General features: G+C 43.6%; 1 protein-coding gene across 3 annotated transcripts in view; it reads left to right on the top strand.

Moving 5' to 3' along the window:
• Positions 1–12,663, top strand: part of ccdc61 (coiled-coil domain containing 61) — a 107,208-nt gene that overhangs the window by 19,383 nt on the left and 75,162 nt on the right. For all 3 annotated transcript variants that reach the window (XM_063064842.1, XM_063064843.1, XM_063064844.1), the window contains one exon: positions 5,048–5,200. In XM_063064842.1, coding sequence (XP_062920912.1) covers positions 5,048–5,200 — 153 coding nt within the window. The remainder of the gene's footprint in view (positions 1–5,047; positions 5,201–12,663) is intronic.

The raw sequence follows: 12,663 nt of genomic DNA, 5'->3' as shown, positions 1-12,663 counted from the left end.
GAGTAAGAAGGTGGGGGGAGGGGAGGAAGAAGTACAAGGTGGCAGGTGATAGGTGAAACTCAGAGAGAGGGGAAGGGGAGTGAAGTAAAGAACTGGGAAGTTGATTGGTGAAAGAGATAGAGGGCTGGAGAAGAGGGAATCTGATAGGAGAGGCCAGGAGACTGTGGAAGAAAGGGAAGGAGAGGAGCACCAGGGGGAGGTGACGGGCAAGTAAGACATGAATGGGGAATGGTGAAGGGGGAGGAATTTTTTTTTTTACCAGAAAGAGAAATCAATGTTCATGCTGTCAGGTTGGAGGCCACTCAGACAGAATATAAGGTGTTGCTCCTCCAACCTGAATGTGGCCTCATCCTGGCAGTAGAGGAGGCCGTGGATTGCTTCAACCACTCTGACCAGTCAAAGCAGGAAAATCTGTGTGGAACTAAAAAGAATAGGGTGAAGTTACGGTTATTGAGCTGACGTGACATTTATAATTTGGGTGATCATTTTGAGTGATTTCAAGTACAGGTGTGCGCAGCTTAACGTCCATTTCGACAACGTCCAATCGCATATACGTCCGTAGTCCCGATTGGAGAACGTGACGTGGCGGATGTAACCAATCTCGTGTATCGCACGTCTCTTGAGTGTAGTAGCGTTATCTCTCTGTTTAATTTTCTTCTGAAAATATTACCGTAAAGTGCATCATGGCTTCCAGACGCAGGTTATTCGACCTGAAACTGTACCAGTAGAACATTATGAGGAAGCTGAGAACAGGGACGTGGATGATCCTGATCATCTTTGATAAATTGTGTGTGATACAGCCTAAGGAAGTGTTTACATAAAAGTTTAAAAAGGAAAAAAATTAAAAAGGTTAAAATGAAATAAAAAAATTATCGTGTATGTGTGTATTATAGTGTACAGAATACAGTTTTAGAGTAAGTTCTCGGCTATTTAGTCAATACAGGTACACTACAGTACTCCAGATAGGTTTGCTAAGTATATAATATGGTGTTCGCACAACGTCCAATTCACGTAACGTCGGTTTCACAGAATGTATTGTGGACATTAAGTGACGCATACCTGTATTTACTGCCCCCTCTACTCAGTCACAGCACGGAAAATAATCTCCTTTCATTAAATTAGGAAAATGTATTAGAAACTGTAAATCACAATCACAGCAAAATGCCGATGTTGGAAATCCAGAGCAACCCACACAAAATTTTGGAGGAACTCGGTAGGTCAGGCAGAATATCTGGAAAGGAACAAACAGTCAACATTTCAGGCTGAGACCCTTCTTCAGGAGTGAGAGGGAAGGGGGAAGATGCCAAAATAAAAAGTGGGGGGAGGGCAAGTAGACTGAAGGTGATAGGTGAAGCCACGTGGGTGGGAAAGGTAATGGGCTGGAGAGGAAAGAATGATAGGAGAGGAGAGTGGACAATAGGAGGAAGAGAAGGAGGTGGGGACCCGGGGGAAGTAAAAGGCTGATGAGAAGAAGTGAAAGGTCATAGTGGGGAATAGAGGAAGAGGAGGGGAATTTGTTCATTGGAAGGAGAAATCAATATTCATGACATCAGGTTGGAGGTTACCCAGATGGAATACTTGTTGCTTCTCTGCTCAGTGAAGCAATCCCCCAATTTATGTTGGGTCTCATTGATGTAGAGGAGGCCAGGAGAAACTGTATCAATCTTGCTACTTTAATATACATCAGGGGTTCTCAATCTGGCATCCATGGATCCCTCAGTTAATGGTGGGGGTCCACGGCATTAAAAGATTGTTGGGGAAATCTTGGTCTACATAAAATTTGTGACCAGTTGAAGGCTGAGCAAAGTAATCGTTTTGTTGGGTTACATAGGTACATCTCAGAAATCTTGGCTGTCAGTTTATCTGTTGTGTAAACTTACAATTTTAGCACAATGCTCTTACAGCTCGGGGCATCCTGGAGTTCAGAGTTCAGTCATGGCACTGTCTGTAAGGAGTTTGTATGTTTTCTCCCATAACCCCTTCGTTTCCTCCTGGTGCTCTGGTTTCCTTCCACATTCCAAAGACGTAGCAGTTAGTAGGCTAATTGGTCATTGTAAATTGGGCCGGTGTTAAATAGGTGGGTTGCTGGGCAGTGTGGCTCATCGGACCGGAAGGCCCTGTTCCATGCTGTATCTCCAAATAAGTAAAAGCAATCTTGTATGATTCACAATGGGAGGCTACACCCACAAAATGCTGGAGGAACTCAGCGGGTCAGACAGCATCTGTGGAAAAGAATAAATAGCCGTCGTTTCGGGCTGAGACCCTTCTTCAGGTGTTTACTTTCCTAATGTGCTTTTAAAACATTAACCGAAAGTTCCAGAAGAAAGCCGACTATTGTCTTGTAGGTGAATCGTAGATATTTCCAAGAGGACCACAAACTTATCGACGGTTTTGGAGGCTTGCATGTCTCAATGACCTGGAGAGCTATGTTGGCTGGAGTCAGGGCTTTATGCTTTGGCTCTTGGTAAGGTCACCCATGCCAAACAGGTCAAAGGGTAGAGGCCAGACTAAGAGTAGTCCTTCAGGCTTGGAGGTTCAGCTTAGAGCTAACAACCCTGACTGGTCAGAAAAAAGTTGTTACAGAAACAACAATAAAGAATTCTTCTACATCTGAGTGTGACGGTATTCCTGAGTCTCCAGCTGGGACTTGCGTGACTGACAGTAGTGAAAAACAAGAGGAAACCTTGAACACTGCCTGAGATGAAGGACCTTCATCACTGTCCTAAATGCCAGTGGCATAATGGGCAGTAATCAGAATCAGAATCCTTTATTATCGCCAAGTATGTGGACACATACAGGGAATTTGATGCCGGTTTCCCTGAGCTCTCGCTGTACAGAATCAAAAAGCAAACAAAACAATAGTGCAAATAATTGTGAACTATATACAATGAGGTATACCTGTGTATGTACAGGTGGACTTGGTTTATAATAGACTAAAATTCAAGTGTTCATAAGACTGATGGCATACTGAAAGAAACTGTTCTTGTACCTATTTGTCCTGGCATACAGTGATCTAAAGTGCCTACCAGAAGGAAGGAGTTGGAACAGGTAATGTCCAGGGTGTGATGGGTCTACAATGATGCTGCTTGCTCGCTTCCTGACTCTAGATGCATATAAGTCCTGGATCGAGGGCAGCTTCACACCAATAATCCTTTCCGCAGCCCTGACGGTTCTTTGGAGTTTATTCTTGTCTTGTTTGGTAGCTGACCCGAACCAGACAGTGATGGACGAACAGAGAATAGACTGGATTATTCCTGAATAGAATTGAATCAGCAACTCCTGAGGCAGGTTGTACTTCCTGAGTTGACGTAGGAAATACAAGCTCTGCTGAGCCTTTTTGATAAGAGTGTCCGCGTTGGGTGTCCACTTCAGGTCCTGGGAGATTGTGACACCCAGAAACCTGAAGGTCTCCACAGCAGACACAATACTGTTGAGTGTAGTGAGTGGGGGGAGTATTGGGGTGGGGGGCTGCTCCTGAAGTCCACCGTCATCTCCACAGTCTTGAGCGTATTTAGCTCCAGATTGTTCTGACCACACCAGAGGGCCAGCCGTTCCACCACCCGTCTGTATGCAGACTCATCACCGTCTCGGATAAGGCCAATGACAGTTGTGTCGTCTGCAAACTTCAGGAGTTTAACAGGTGGATCCTGTGAGGTGCAGTCATTAGTGTAAAGGGAGAAGAGCAGTGGGGAGAGCACACATCCCTGGGGGGCACCGGTACTGATTGTCCGGGTGCTAGAAATGATGCTCCCCAGCCTCACTTGCTGCACCCTGTCAGTCAGGAAGCTTGTGATCCACTGACAGATGGCGGAGGAGACAGTGAGCTGGGTGAGTTTGGAGTGGAGGATTTCTGGGACGTTGATGTTGAACGCCGAGCTGAAGTGGGTTGTCGAGGTGTTGTAGTATGTAATGCAGTCCCATGTTGACTGCATCATCCACTGACCTATTTGCCCGATAAGCAGACTGCAGGGGGTCCAGCAGGGGGCCTGTGATGTCCTTCAAGTGAGCCAACACTAGTCTCTCAAAGGACTTCATGACAACAGATGTCAAGGCAACAGGCCTGTAGTCATTTAGTCCCTTGATAGTGGGTTTCTTAGGGACTGGAATGATAATGGAGTGCTTGAAGCAATGAGGGACTTCACACAGCTCCCGTGATCTATTGAAAATCCGTGTGTAGATGGGGGCCAGCTGATCAGCACAGGTCTTCAGGCAGGAGGGCGACACACCGTCTGGGCCTGGCACTTTCCTGGTCTTCTGCCTCCGGAACAGCTGACTCACCTTCCTCTCACAGGTCCTGAGTGCAGGTACAAGAGGGTTGAAATGAAGTGGGGTAGGGGGAGCAGTTTTTGTAATGTGGGGTGAGAAAGCGGATACTGAGATGTTGGGGTAATGGATGATGGGAGTTGCAGGTAGGTCTGTGTTTTGGCTGGGGGGAATGAAGGTGTCGAATCTACAATAAAACTTGTTCAGATTGTCAGCCAGTTGATGGTTCTCCACAGCCTGGGGGAATGGTTTCTTGTAGTTGTAATCATGTAAGAATGGTAGATAGTTAAATTGACTGGACTTGCCAGTGATGTCAAAGGGAATGAGAGCTTTATGATCTCTGAAGGACTATTCAGAACACTTCTGCAGTAGGTAGACAAGTTACATCTGTTTCATCAGAAAGCTGTCCGGTTCTTGCTTTAATGCGTTCAAGTTCAGGGCCTGGCAGGAAGTAGAGGAGTGTTATATTTTCTCACGGTAAAGTAGGAAGCTGTTACACCCTCAGAGTCTTAAGCTGGCTTTCAGAGTATTCACGTCCATCCCCATTCCCCTCCCTGTAACCATCAGAGATCATGATTGAACTTAGATCATTGGAACATGACTTGCGTGCGGTAATTTAGACATGACTATGCAACAGTCAGAATGAAAGTTCCTGAATAAGTCATCTTAACAGTATCTCAAAATATATAACTGGAACCTATTTCCATTCTCTTGGGAAAGAAATAACTACCTCAGAATTTTCTCAAAATAGAGGTTATTTGTCATTTTTTTTTAATGTCTGCAGGATACACTACCCACTGCCACTACCATATACTGGGAAGCCTGATCCAGTAGCTCTCCAGAAAGTAATCCGGGGTTTGAAGGAGGAGCTGGCCGTGATGAGATCAAAGCAGGGCGTGGATTACCGTGACTCAGAGCTCAGGCGGTTGACAGCAGAGTAAGTCTCAGCAAGTTCTACTCAAACTCCCACTCTCTTCAATGTAGACGCGAGGAATTGGACAGTTAACGCTGATGATGGTTTTGACGAGAATATCATAAGACTATTAAATATAGGTACAGAATTAGGCCATTTGAGTCTGCTCCGCCATCTCATCATGGCTGATCCATTTTCCTCTCAGCCCCATTCTTCCTCCTTCTCCCCGTATCCCTTCATGCCCTGATTAATCAAGAACCTATGAACGTCGACCTTAAATGTACGTAAAGAATTGGCCTCCACAGCCACCTGTAGCAACAAATTCCACAGATTCACCACTCTGGCTAAAGAAATTCCTTCTCATCTCTGTTCTAAATGGACATCCCTCTATTCGAAGGCTGTGCCCTCTGGTCTTAGACTCCCCCACCTTCAATCCTGGAATCATTTTTGTGAACCTCCTTTGAACCCTCTCTAAGGTCAGCACCTACTTTCTTAGATAAGGGGCCTAAAACTGCTCTTAATACTCCGTGAGGCCTCACCAGTGCTTTATAAAGCCTCAACATTACATCATTGTTTTTATATTTTAATCCTCTTGAAATGAATGCTAACATTGCATTCTAACAATAAGATTGAAAGAGTACAGAAAAAATTTACAAGGATGTTGCTTGGACTTGAAGACCTGAGTTATAGGAACAGGTTGAATAGGTTCAAAGCTTCGTTTATTATCAAAGTATGCACTCTGAAATTTTTCAGATGCCACAAAACCAAGAAAGAAAAGAATGGCAGCATGATCATCAACCCCCTAAATCCCCCCCCGCGCAAAATATGAGAAAGATCGGTTGAGAAACAGAGTACAAAAAGAAAGCCTTAAAACTGAAAAAAAAGTCTACAGTCCACATCCAGATCCAAAACACAGAAAACCTGGGCAACATTGCCCCTCTCCGTTGCAGAGTGATCTCACCATTGATAAAAAGGCAGCCTCCCCTCTCCGGCAGCAAAGCAGTCCCCAGCAATAAAAAGGCAGGCTGCAGGTGTTTAATCTCCCTCATCGCATTAATTGGTGAACAATGGAAGCTTTAATCAATGAAACGGAGTTGAACATCAGCTAGCTGTCTTCTCACTATGAGGTTCAAACGTGCTGCTTCTGCCTCCCGGAACCCCCGCAGAGACTCAGAGCGCTGAGACACCCAAATGAACTCCAAGCATGAGGTTTAGGAAGCAAAGACCAGATGGGTCTATTGAGGAATATAGGGAAGCAAGAAAGGAGCTTAAGAAGGGGCTGAGAAGAGCAAGAAGGGGGCATGAGAAGGCCTTGGCGAGTAGGGTAAAGGAAAACCCCAAGGCATTCTTCAATTATGTGAAGAAAAAAAGGATGACAGGAGTGAAGGTAGGACCAATTAGAGATAAAGGTGGAAAGATGTGCCTGCAGGCTGTGGAAGTGAGCGAGGTCCTCAATGAATACTTCTCTTTGGTATTCACCAAAGAGAGGGAACTTGATGATGGTGAGGACAATATGAGTGAGATTGATATTCTGGAGCATGTTGATATTAAGGGGGAGGAGGTGTTGGAGTTGTTAAAATACATTAGGACAGATTAGTCCCCAGGGCCTGACAGAATATTCCCCAGGCTGCTCCTCGAGGCTAGGGAAGAGATTGCTGAGCCTCTGGCTAGGATCTTTATGTCTTCATTGTCCACGGGAATGGGACTGGAGGATTGGAGGGAGGTGAATGTTGTCCCCTTGTTTAAAAAAGGTAGTAGGGATAGTCCGGGTAATTATAGACCAGTGAGCCTTACGTCTGTGGTGGGAAAGCTGTTGGAAAAGATTCTTAGAGATAGGATCTCTGGGCATTTAGAGAATCATGGTCTGATCAGGGACAGTCAGCATGGCTTTGTGAAGGGCAGATCGTGTCTAACAAGCCTGATAGAGTTCTTTGAGGAGGTGACCAGGCATATAGTTGAGGGTAGTGCAGTGGATGTGATCTATATGGATTTTAGTAAGGCATTTGACAAGGTTCCACACGGTAGGCTTATTCAGAAAGTCAGAAGGCATAGGATCCAGGGAAGTTTGGCCAGGTGGATTCAGAATTGGCTTGCCTGCAGAAGGCAGAGGGTCGTGGTGGAGAGAGTACATTCGGATTGGAGGGTTGTGACTAGTGGTGTCCCACAAGGATTTGTTCTGGGACCTCTACTTTTCGTTATTTTTATTACTGACCTGGATGTGGGGGTAGAAGGGTGGATTGGCAAGTTTGCAGATGACACAAAGGTTGGTGGTGTTGTAGGTAGTGTAGAGGATTGTCAAAGATTGCAGAGAGACATTGATAGGATGCAGAAGTGGGCTGAGAAGTGGCAGATGGAGTTCAACCCGGAAAAGTGTGAGGTGGTACCTTTGGAAGGATAAACTTCAAGGCAGAGTACAAAGTAAATGGCAGGATACTTGGTAGTGTGGAGGAGCAGAGGGACCTGGGGGTACATGTCCACAGATCCTTGAAAGTTACCTCACAGGTGGATAGGGTAGTTAAGAAAGCTTATCATAAGCTTATTATTAGCTTTCATAAGTTGAGGGATAGAGTTTAAGAGTCGTGATGTAATGATGCAGCTCTATAAAACTCTGGTTAGGCCACACTTGGAGTACTGTGTCTAGTTCTGGTCGCCTCACTATAGGAAGGATGTGGAAGCATTGGAAAGGGTACAGAAGAGATTTACCAGAATGCTGCCTGGTTTAGAGAGTATGGATTATGATCAGAGATTAAGGGAGCTAGGGCTTTACTCTTTGGAGAGAAGGAGGATGAGAAGAGACATGATAGAGGTGTACAAGATGATAAGAGGAATAGATAGAGTGGATAGCCAGCGCCTCTTCCCCAGCACACCACTGCTCAATACAAGAGGACATGGCTTTAAGGTAAGGGGTGGGAAGTTCAAGGGGGATATTAGAGGAAGGTTTTTTACTCAGAGAGTGGTTGGTGCGTGGAATGCACTGCCTGAGTCAGTGGTGGAGGCAGATACACTGGTGAAGTTTAAGAGACTACTAGACAAGTAGATGGAGGAATTTAAGGTGGGGGCTTATATGGGAGGCAGGGTTTGAGGGTCAGCACAACATTGTGGGCCGAAGGGCCTGTACTGTGCTGTACTATTCTATGTTCTATGTAAACTGCAAATCACGGGCTTCAACAGTTCCAGAATCACATTCAAAAGGAAAAACAAGTGTAAAAGACATAAAAGAAGTGAAATATATGGAATCTGTCCAGAAGGCATCGACTGAAGGAGCATTGTATGCAGGCGCTTTCTTGACCAGGTGTTCAAGAACTTTATTCTCTTGAGCTGAGGAGAATGAGTGGAGATTCGATAGAGGTTCTCAAAATTATGGGGGGCATAGACAGGGCAAATGTAATCGGACATTTTCCATTGAGTTGGTGTTCATCTTCCCCACAGCTGCTGCTTGAACTGTTGAGTTTCTCCAGCAGTTTGTTATTTGTTTGTTGAAAGACATTCTCTTTACATTGCGTTTCAAAGAAAAATAGTTTTAAAAACAAATGCAAAAGTGTAAGTGAAGCAGGATGTTGCATTTTCATTTGGCTGCTATAGAAATGACTTTTGAGTGCTGATGTTTTCTGTTGATTTAATGTTTTCTCTTCAGTAAGGATTCTAGACTGATGCCTCAGACAGTGAAACAATAGTGAGATTTACCACAGTAAAATATGCTTAGAGTCAATTGCTTCCTGCTGTGAGAAGTCTATGTGTTGAAAAATGTATTGTTAGGTTGCGGTTTTGATGTAGTCAAGACTAGGGAGGTCCACCTCTTCTGTCAAATTTTCTTGGCCGATCTCTTGAGGATGACTTGTTTCCATTACATTTCAGTGGGTTCTGTTAAAGTCAAAGTAAAATTTATTATTGAAGTACGTAGGTACAATGAAATTAATTGTAGGAGCAATGGATCTGTTTTCTATTTGCATTGTATTCATGTTATGTGTATGTTCTGTTTATTGTAGTCATGTGGTGTGGGTTTGGCAGAAGTGTTACGTTCACTTACATATTCGTGCTTTGTTCTCAGCAGTTTTAGCTTAATACTAGGCACCAATGAATGTTGAATCTTTTGTTGACTGTTTAATTTCTGCTTAACTTCGTTTAATTACATTTGAAATTGCTTAACTCTACTTAACTTTGATTAAGTGCTTCCAAGTATGCTTCATATCGCTAGTCTTAGTTTCATAAGTTTCATTGCTTCACGATTGTTTGTTTTGCTAGTTGCTAATAAAGGATCGAATATACTTCTTCAACTTTTGGAACATTATTGTTGGATTGATCGGAGGGTGCGTTATACAAGGATAACAATTGGTGAGGGTCACTGGTCTTAGAATTGGCTGTTGCATTGAGATTTATTTTGTAGCAGCATTTATAGGAAAGGAAGGAAATACAATAGAAATAATGAAAAATTATAAACAAAGACTTCCAAACTCTTAATGTGCAAAAGAAGACAAATTGTTCAAATAAATAAAAATACTGAGAACATGGGTTGTAAAGAAAGTGAGTCTGGCAGTGTGAAGGAACAGAAGGATCTTGGGGTCCAAGTCCATAGGACGCTCAAAGCTGCTATGCAGGTTGACTCCGTGGTTAAGAAGTCATACGGTGCATTGGCCTTTATCAATCGTGGAATTGAGTTTAGGAGACGAGAGTAATGTTGAGCTCCTTAGGACCCTGGTCAGACCGCACTTGGAGTAATGTGCTCAATTCTGGTCACCTCACTACAGGAAGGACGTGGAAACCATAGAAAGGGTGCAGAGGAGATTTACAAGGATGTTGCCTGGATTGGGGAGCATGCCTTATGAGAATAGGTTGAGCGAACTTGGCCTTTTCTCCTTGGAGCGACGGAGGATGAGAGGTGACCTGATAGAGGTGTACAAGACAATGAGAGGCATTGAACGTGTGGATAATCAGGGGCTGTTTCCCAGGGCTGAAATGGCTAGGTAGTTCTAAGGTAAGGATATGTTCGGCACAGCTTTGTGGGCCAAAGGGCCTGTATTGTGCTGTAGGGTTTCTATGTTTCTATGTAGTTTGTAGAATCAGAATCAGGTTTAATATTACTGGCATATGCCGTGAAATGTGTTAACTTTGCGGCAGTAATACAATGCAATACGTGATAAATATTATTTAAAAACTGAATCACTGTAATATATATGTGCGTGTATGTGTGTAAGATAAGTAGTGCTAAAACAGAAATAGAACTTTAAAAAATTGTGTGGTAGTGTTCATGGGCTCAATGTCCATTTAGAAATCAGATGTCAGAGTGGCAGGGAATCAGATCGGAATTGAAGTGAGTGAAGTCATCCACACTCGTTCAGGATCCTGACGATTGTAGCTGGTAATTGTTCCTGAACCTGGTGGTGCAGGGTGAAGCCTAACCTCGACTATTTGGAATCTTTGTTTATTTTCTGATCATTAGGGTTTTTCCTGGGAGTCAGGAATGACGAGCAGTCTTAATTCTAATAGTTTATTTTAAAGTACAGACATACAAATACTGAGCAAACTAAATGAAGAGCTGAGAAAGGAAGCTAGGAGGCGAATGAACAACGAAGAATGCAAGGATGAAAGGGAATAAAGGTGAAGACGGCACCTCTGAAAAATCCATCATTTTTTATAATGTAGATAACCGAAATTCCTTCGATAAGAATAAACTAATCAGTGGTTGCAGAATTACATCATGTGGGCTATGTGCTGATACTTAGCCAATGAAAGAGGAGGAAGGTGACAAACCATTAGTTCAGCTGCTATACCGCTTTCTGCCAGTGAGTGGGGATGAACAGCCACTTATTGTAAAAGATGTACGAGTTTGTTAGAAAGTACAAATGCTTGATCTACAACTTCAGTCTTACGTTAATTCATCTTATAAAAAAATATTTTAAAAAAACAGTGGTTTCAAACAGCTGGCTGATAGGCCCAGTGAAAGACCTGCATACGTTACTGGGCAGGGATAGAGGGTAATTGATGAATGATGAGCTTCCACTGTTTCCTTGAGGTGTACACCCAAATAAACATGGACATATAATTGTCTGTTTTAAGTGGTCGTGGGCCAAGAATTCCCACACAGATTGGTGGGTGTTGCACTTTTCTAAAGAAGCTTTGAGAACATCCTTGAACCTTTCTTATTTCTTTTCAGCTGGTAATGTCTTGCTATGATGCAGTGTTGTTTAGGAGTCTGGTGTTAGGCATATCAACAGTGTGACCTTCCCAGTAAAGGGACTGATGGCTGGGGTTGTCAGCCTGTGAGCCACTGACTTTGACTCCCTTTTTCTACCATTTTGGGGGATTTTCTACAGCACTCTGTGATCAAACTTTTAAATCATAGTGCCATACAGTATAAAAGAAGGCCCATCAATTCAACTGGTCCTTGCCGATCAAGATCCCCATCTAAGCTGGTCCCATTTGCCTGTGTTTGGCCCATATCTCTCTCACCTTTCCTATCCATGTACTCGTCCATTTCCATTTAAATGTTGATGGACAGTGCTGTGCAAAAGTCTTAGGCACATTTACATAGTTAGGGTATTTGTCAACGTGCAGCAGAGAGCAAGTTTGTAAATCTGGTGGGTGCAAAGGATGTTGTGAATGGTGAAAGTGGAATGCAGTGGGTAGGGTGTGGGGCAGGTGGCAAAGGAGTGCCAGGGCTGGGAGGTGGTGTGGGTGCAGACACACCCAGCTATGAGACACCAGGCAAGGTTAGTGATTACAAACAATTGGTTTATTGATCAGTACAGAATGTCTCTCTGGTGTTTCCCTTTCCCTTCTTCCCCAGACATAATTCCCCTCTTCCTGTCCCCTTCCCACTCTCAGTCCACAATAGAGACCCGTATCAGAATCAGGCTTATCGTCACTCACATATGTCATGATAGTTTTTGCAGAAGCAGTACAGTGCAATACATAAAATTACTACAGTACTATGCAAATGTCTGAGGTACCCCAGCTCTATATATGTGCCTAAAACTTTTGCATAGGTACACAGTACTGTACCTGCCTTAACCACTCTAGCAGCTCATCCCATATGCAGTGTCTTGGAGGCATATCTGATCACTGCTACCATGTAGTAAAATGTGGAATGTTTAAGGTCTTGATCTTCAAGCACGCTTGTCCTTAAATGGACAAAGACTGCAGGACAGGTGAACTTAAGTGAATACACACAAAATGCTAGAGCAACTCAACAGGTTGGGCGGTATCTATGGAAAGGAATAGTCTCGGCCTAAAATATTGATGCGTTATTCCTCTTTCTTCAAGACTGCGAGTGTCACTCATCACTTGCCCTCTTCTCCACGTATACTACCTGAAGGCACACACCCAGCTTCTTCCCCTCTGCCGTCAGATTTCTGAATAGACAATGAATACTACCTCACTGTTTTTTCACTTGTTTGCTCTCTTTTTACGCTACATAATTTTTAAATAAATATTTCTTATTGGAATTTATACATTTTTAAATATTATGTATTGCAAATTACTGCTGCCAC

Source organism: Mobula hypostoma, chromosome 12 (assembly GCF_963921235.1).
Source record: "Mobula hypostoma chromosome 12, sMobHyp1.1, whole genome shotgun sequence".
Lineage (NCBI taxonomy): Eukaryota > Metazoa > Chordata > Chondrichthyes > Myliobatiformes > Myliobatidae > Mobula > Mobula hypostoma.
The sequence above is the reverse complement of the archived record's forward strand: the minus strand, read 5'-3'. Positions and strand labels throughout refer to the sequence as shown.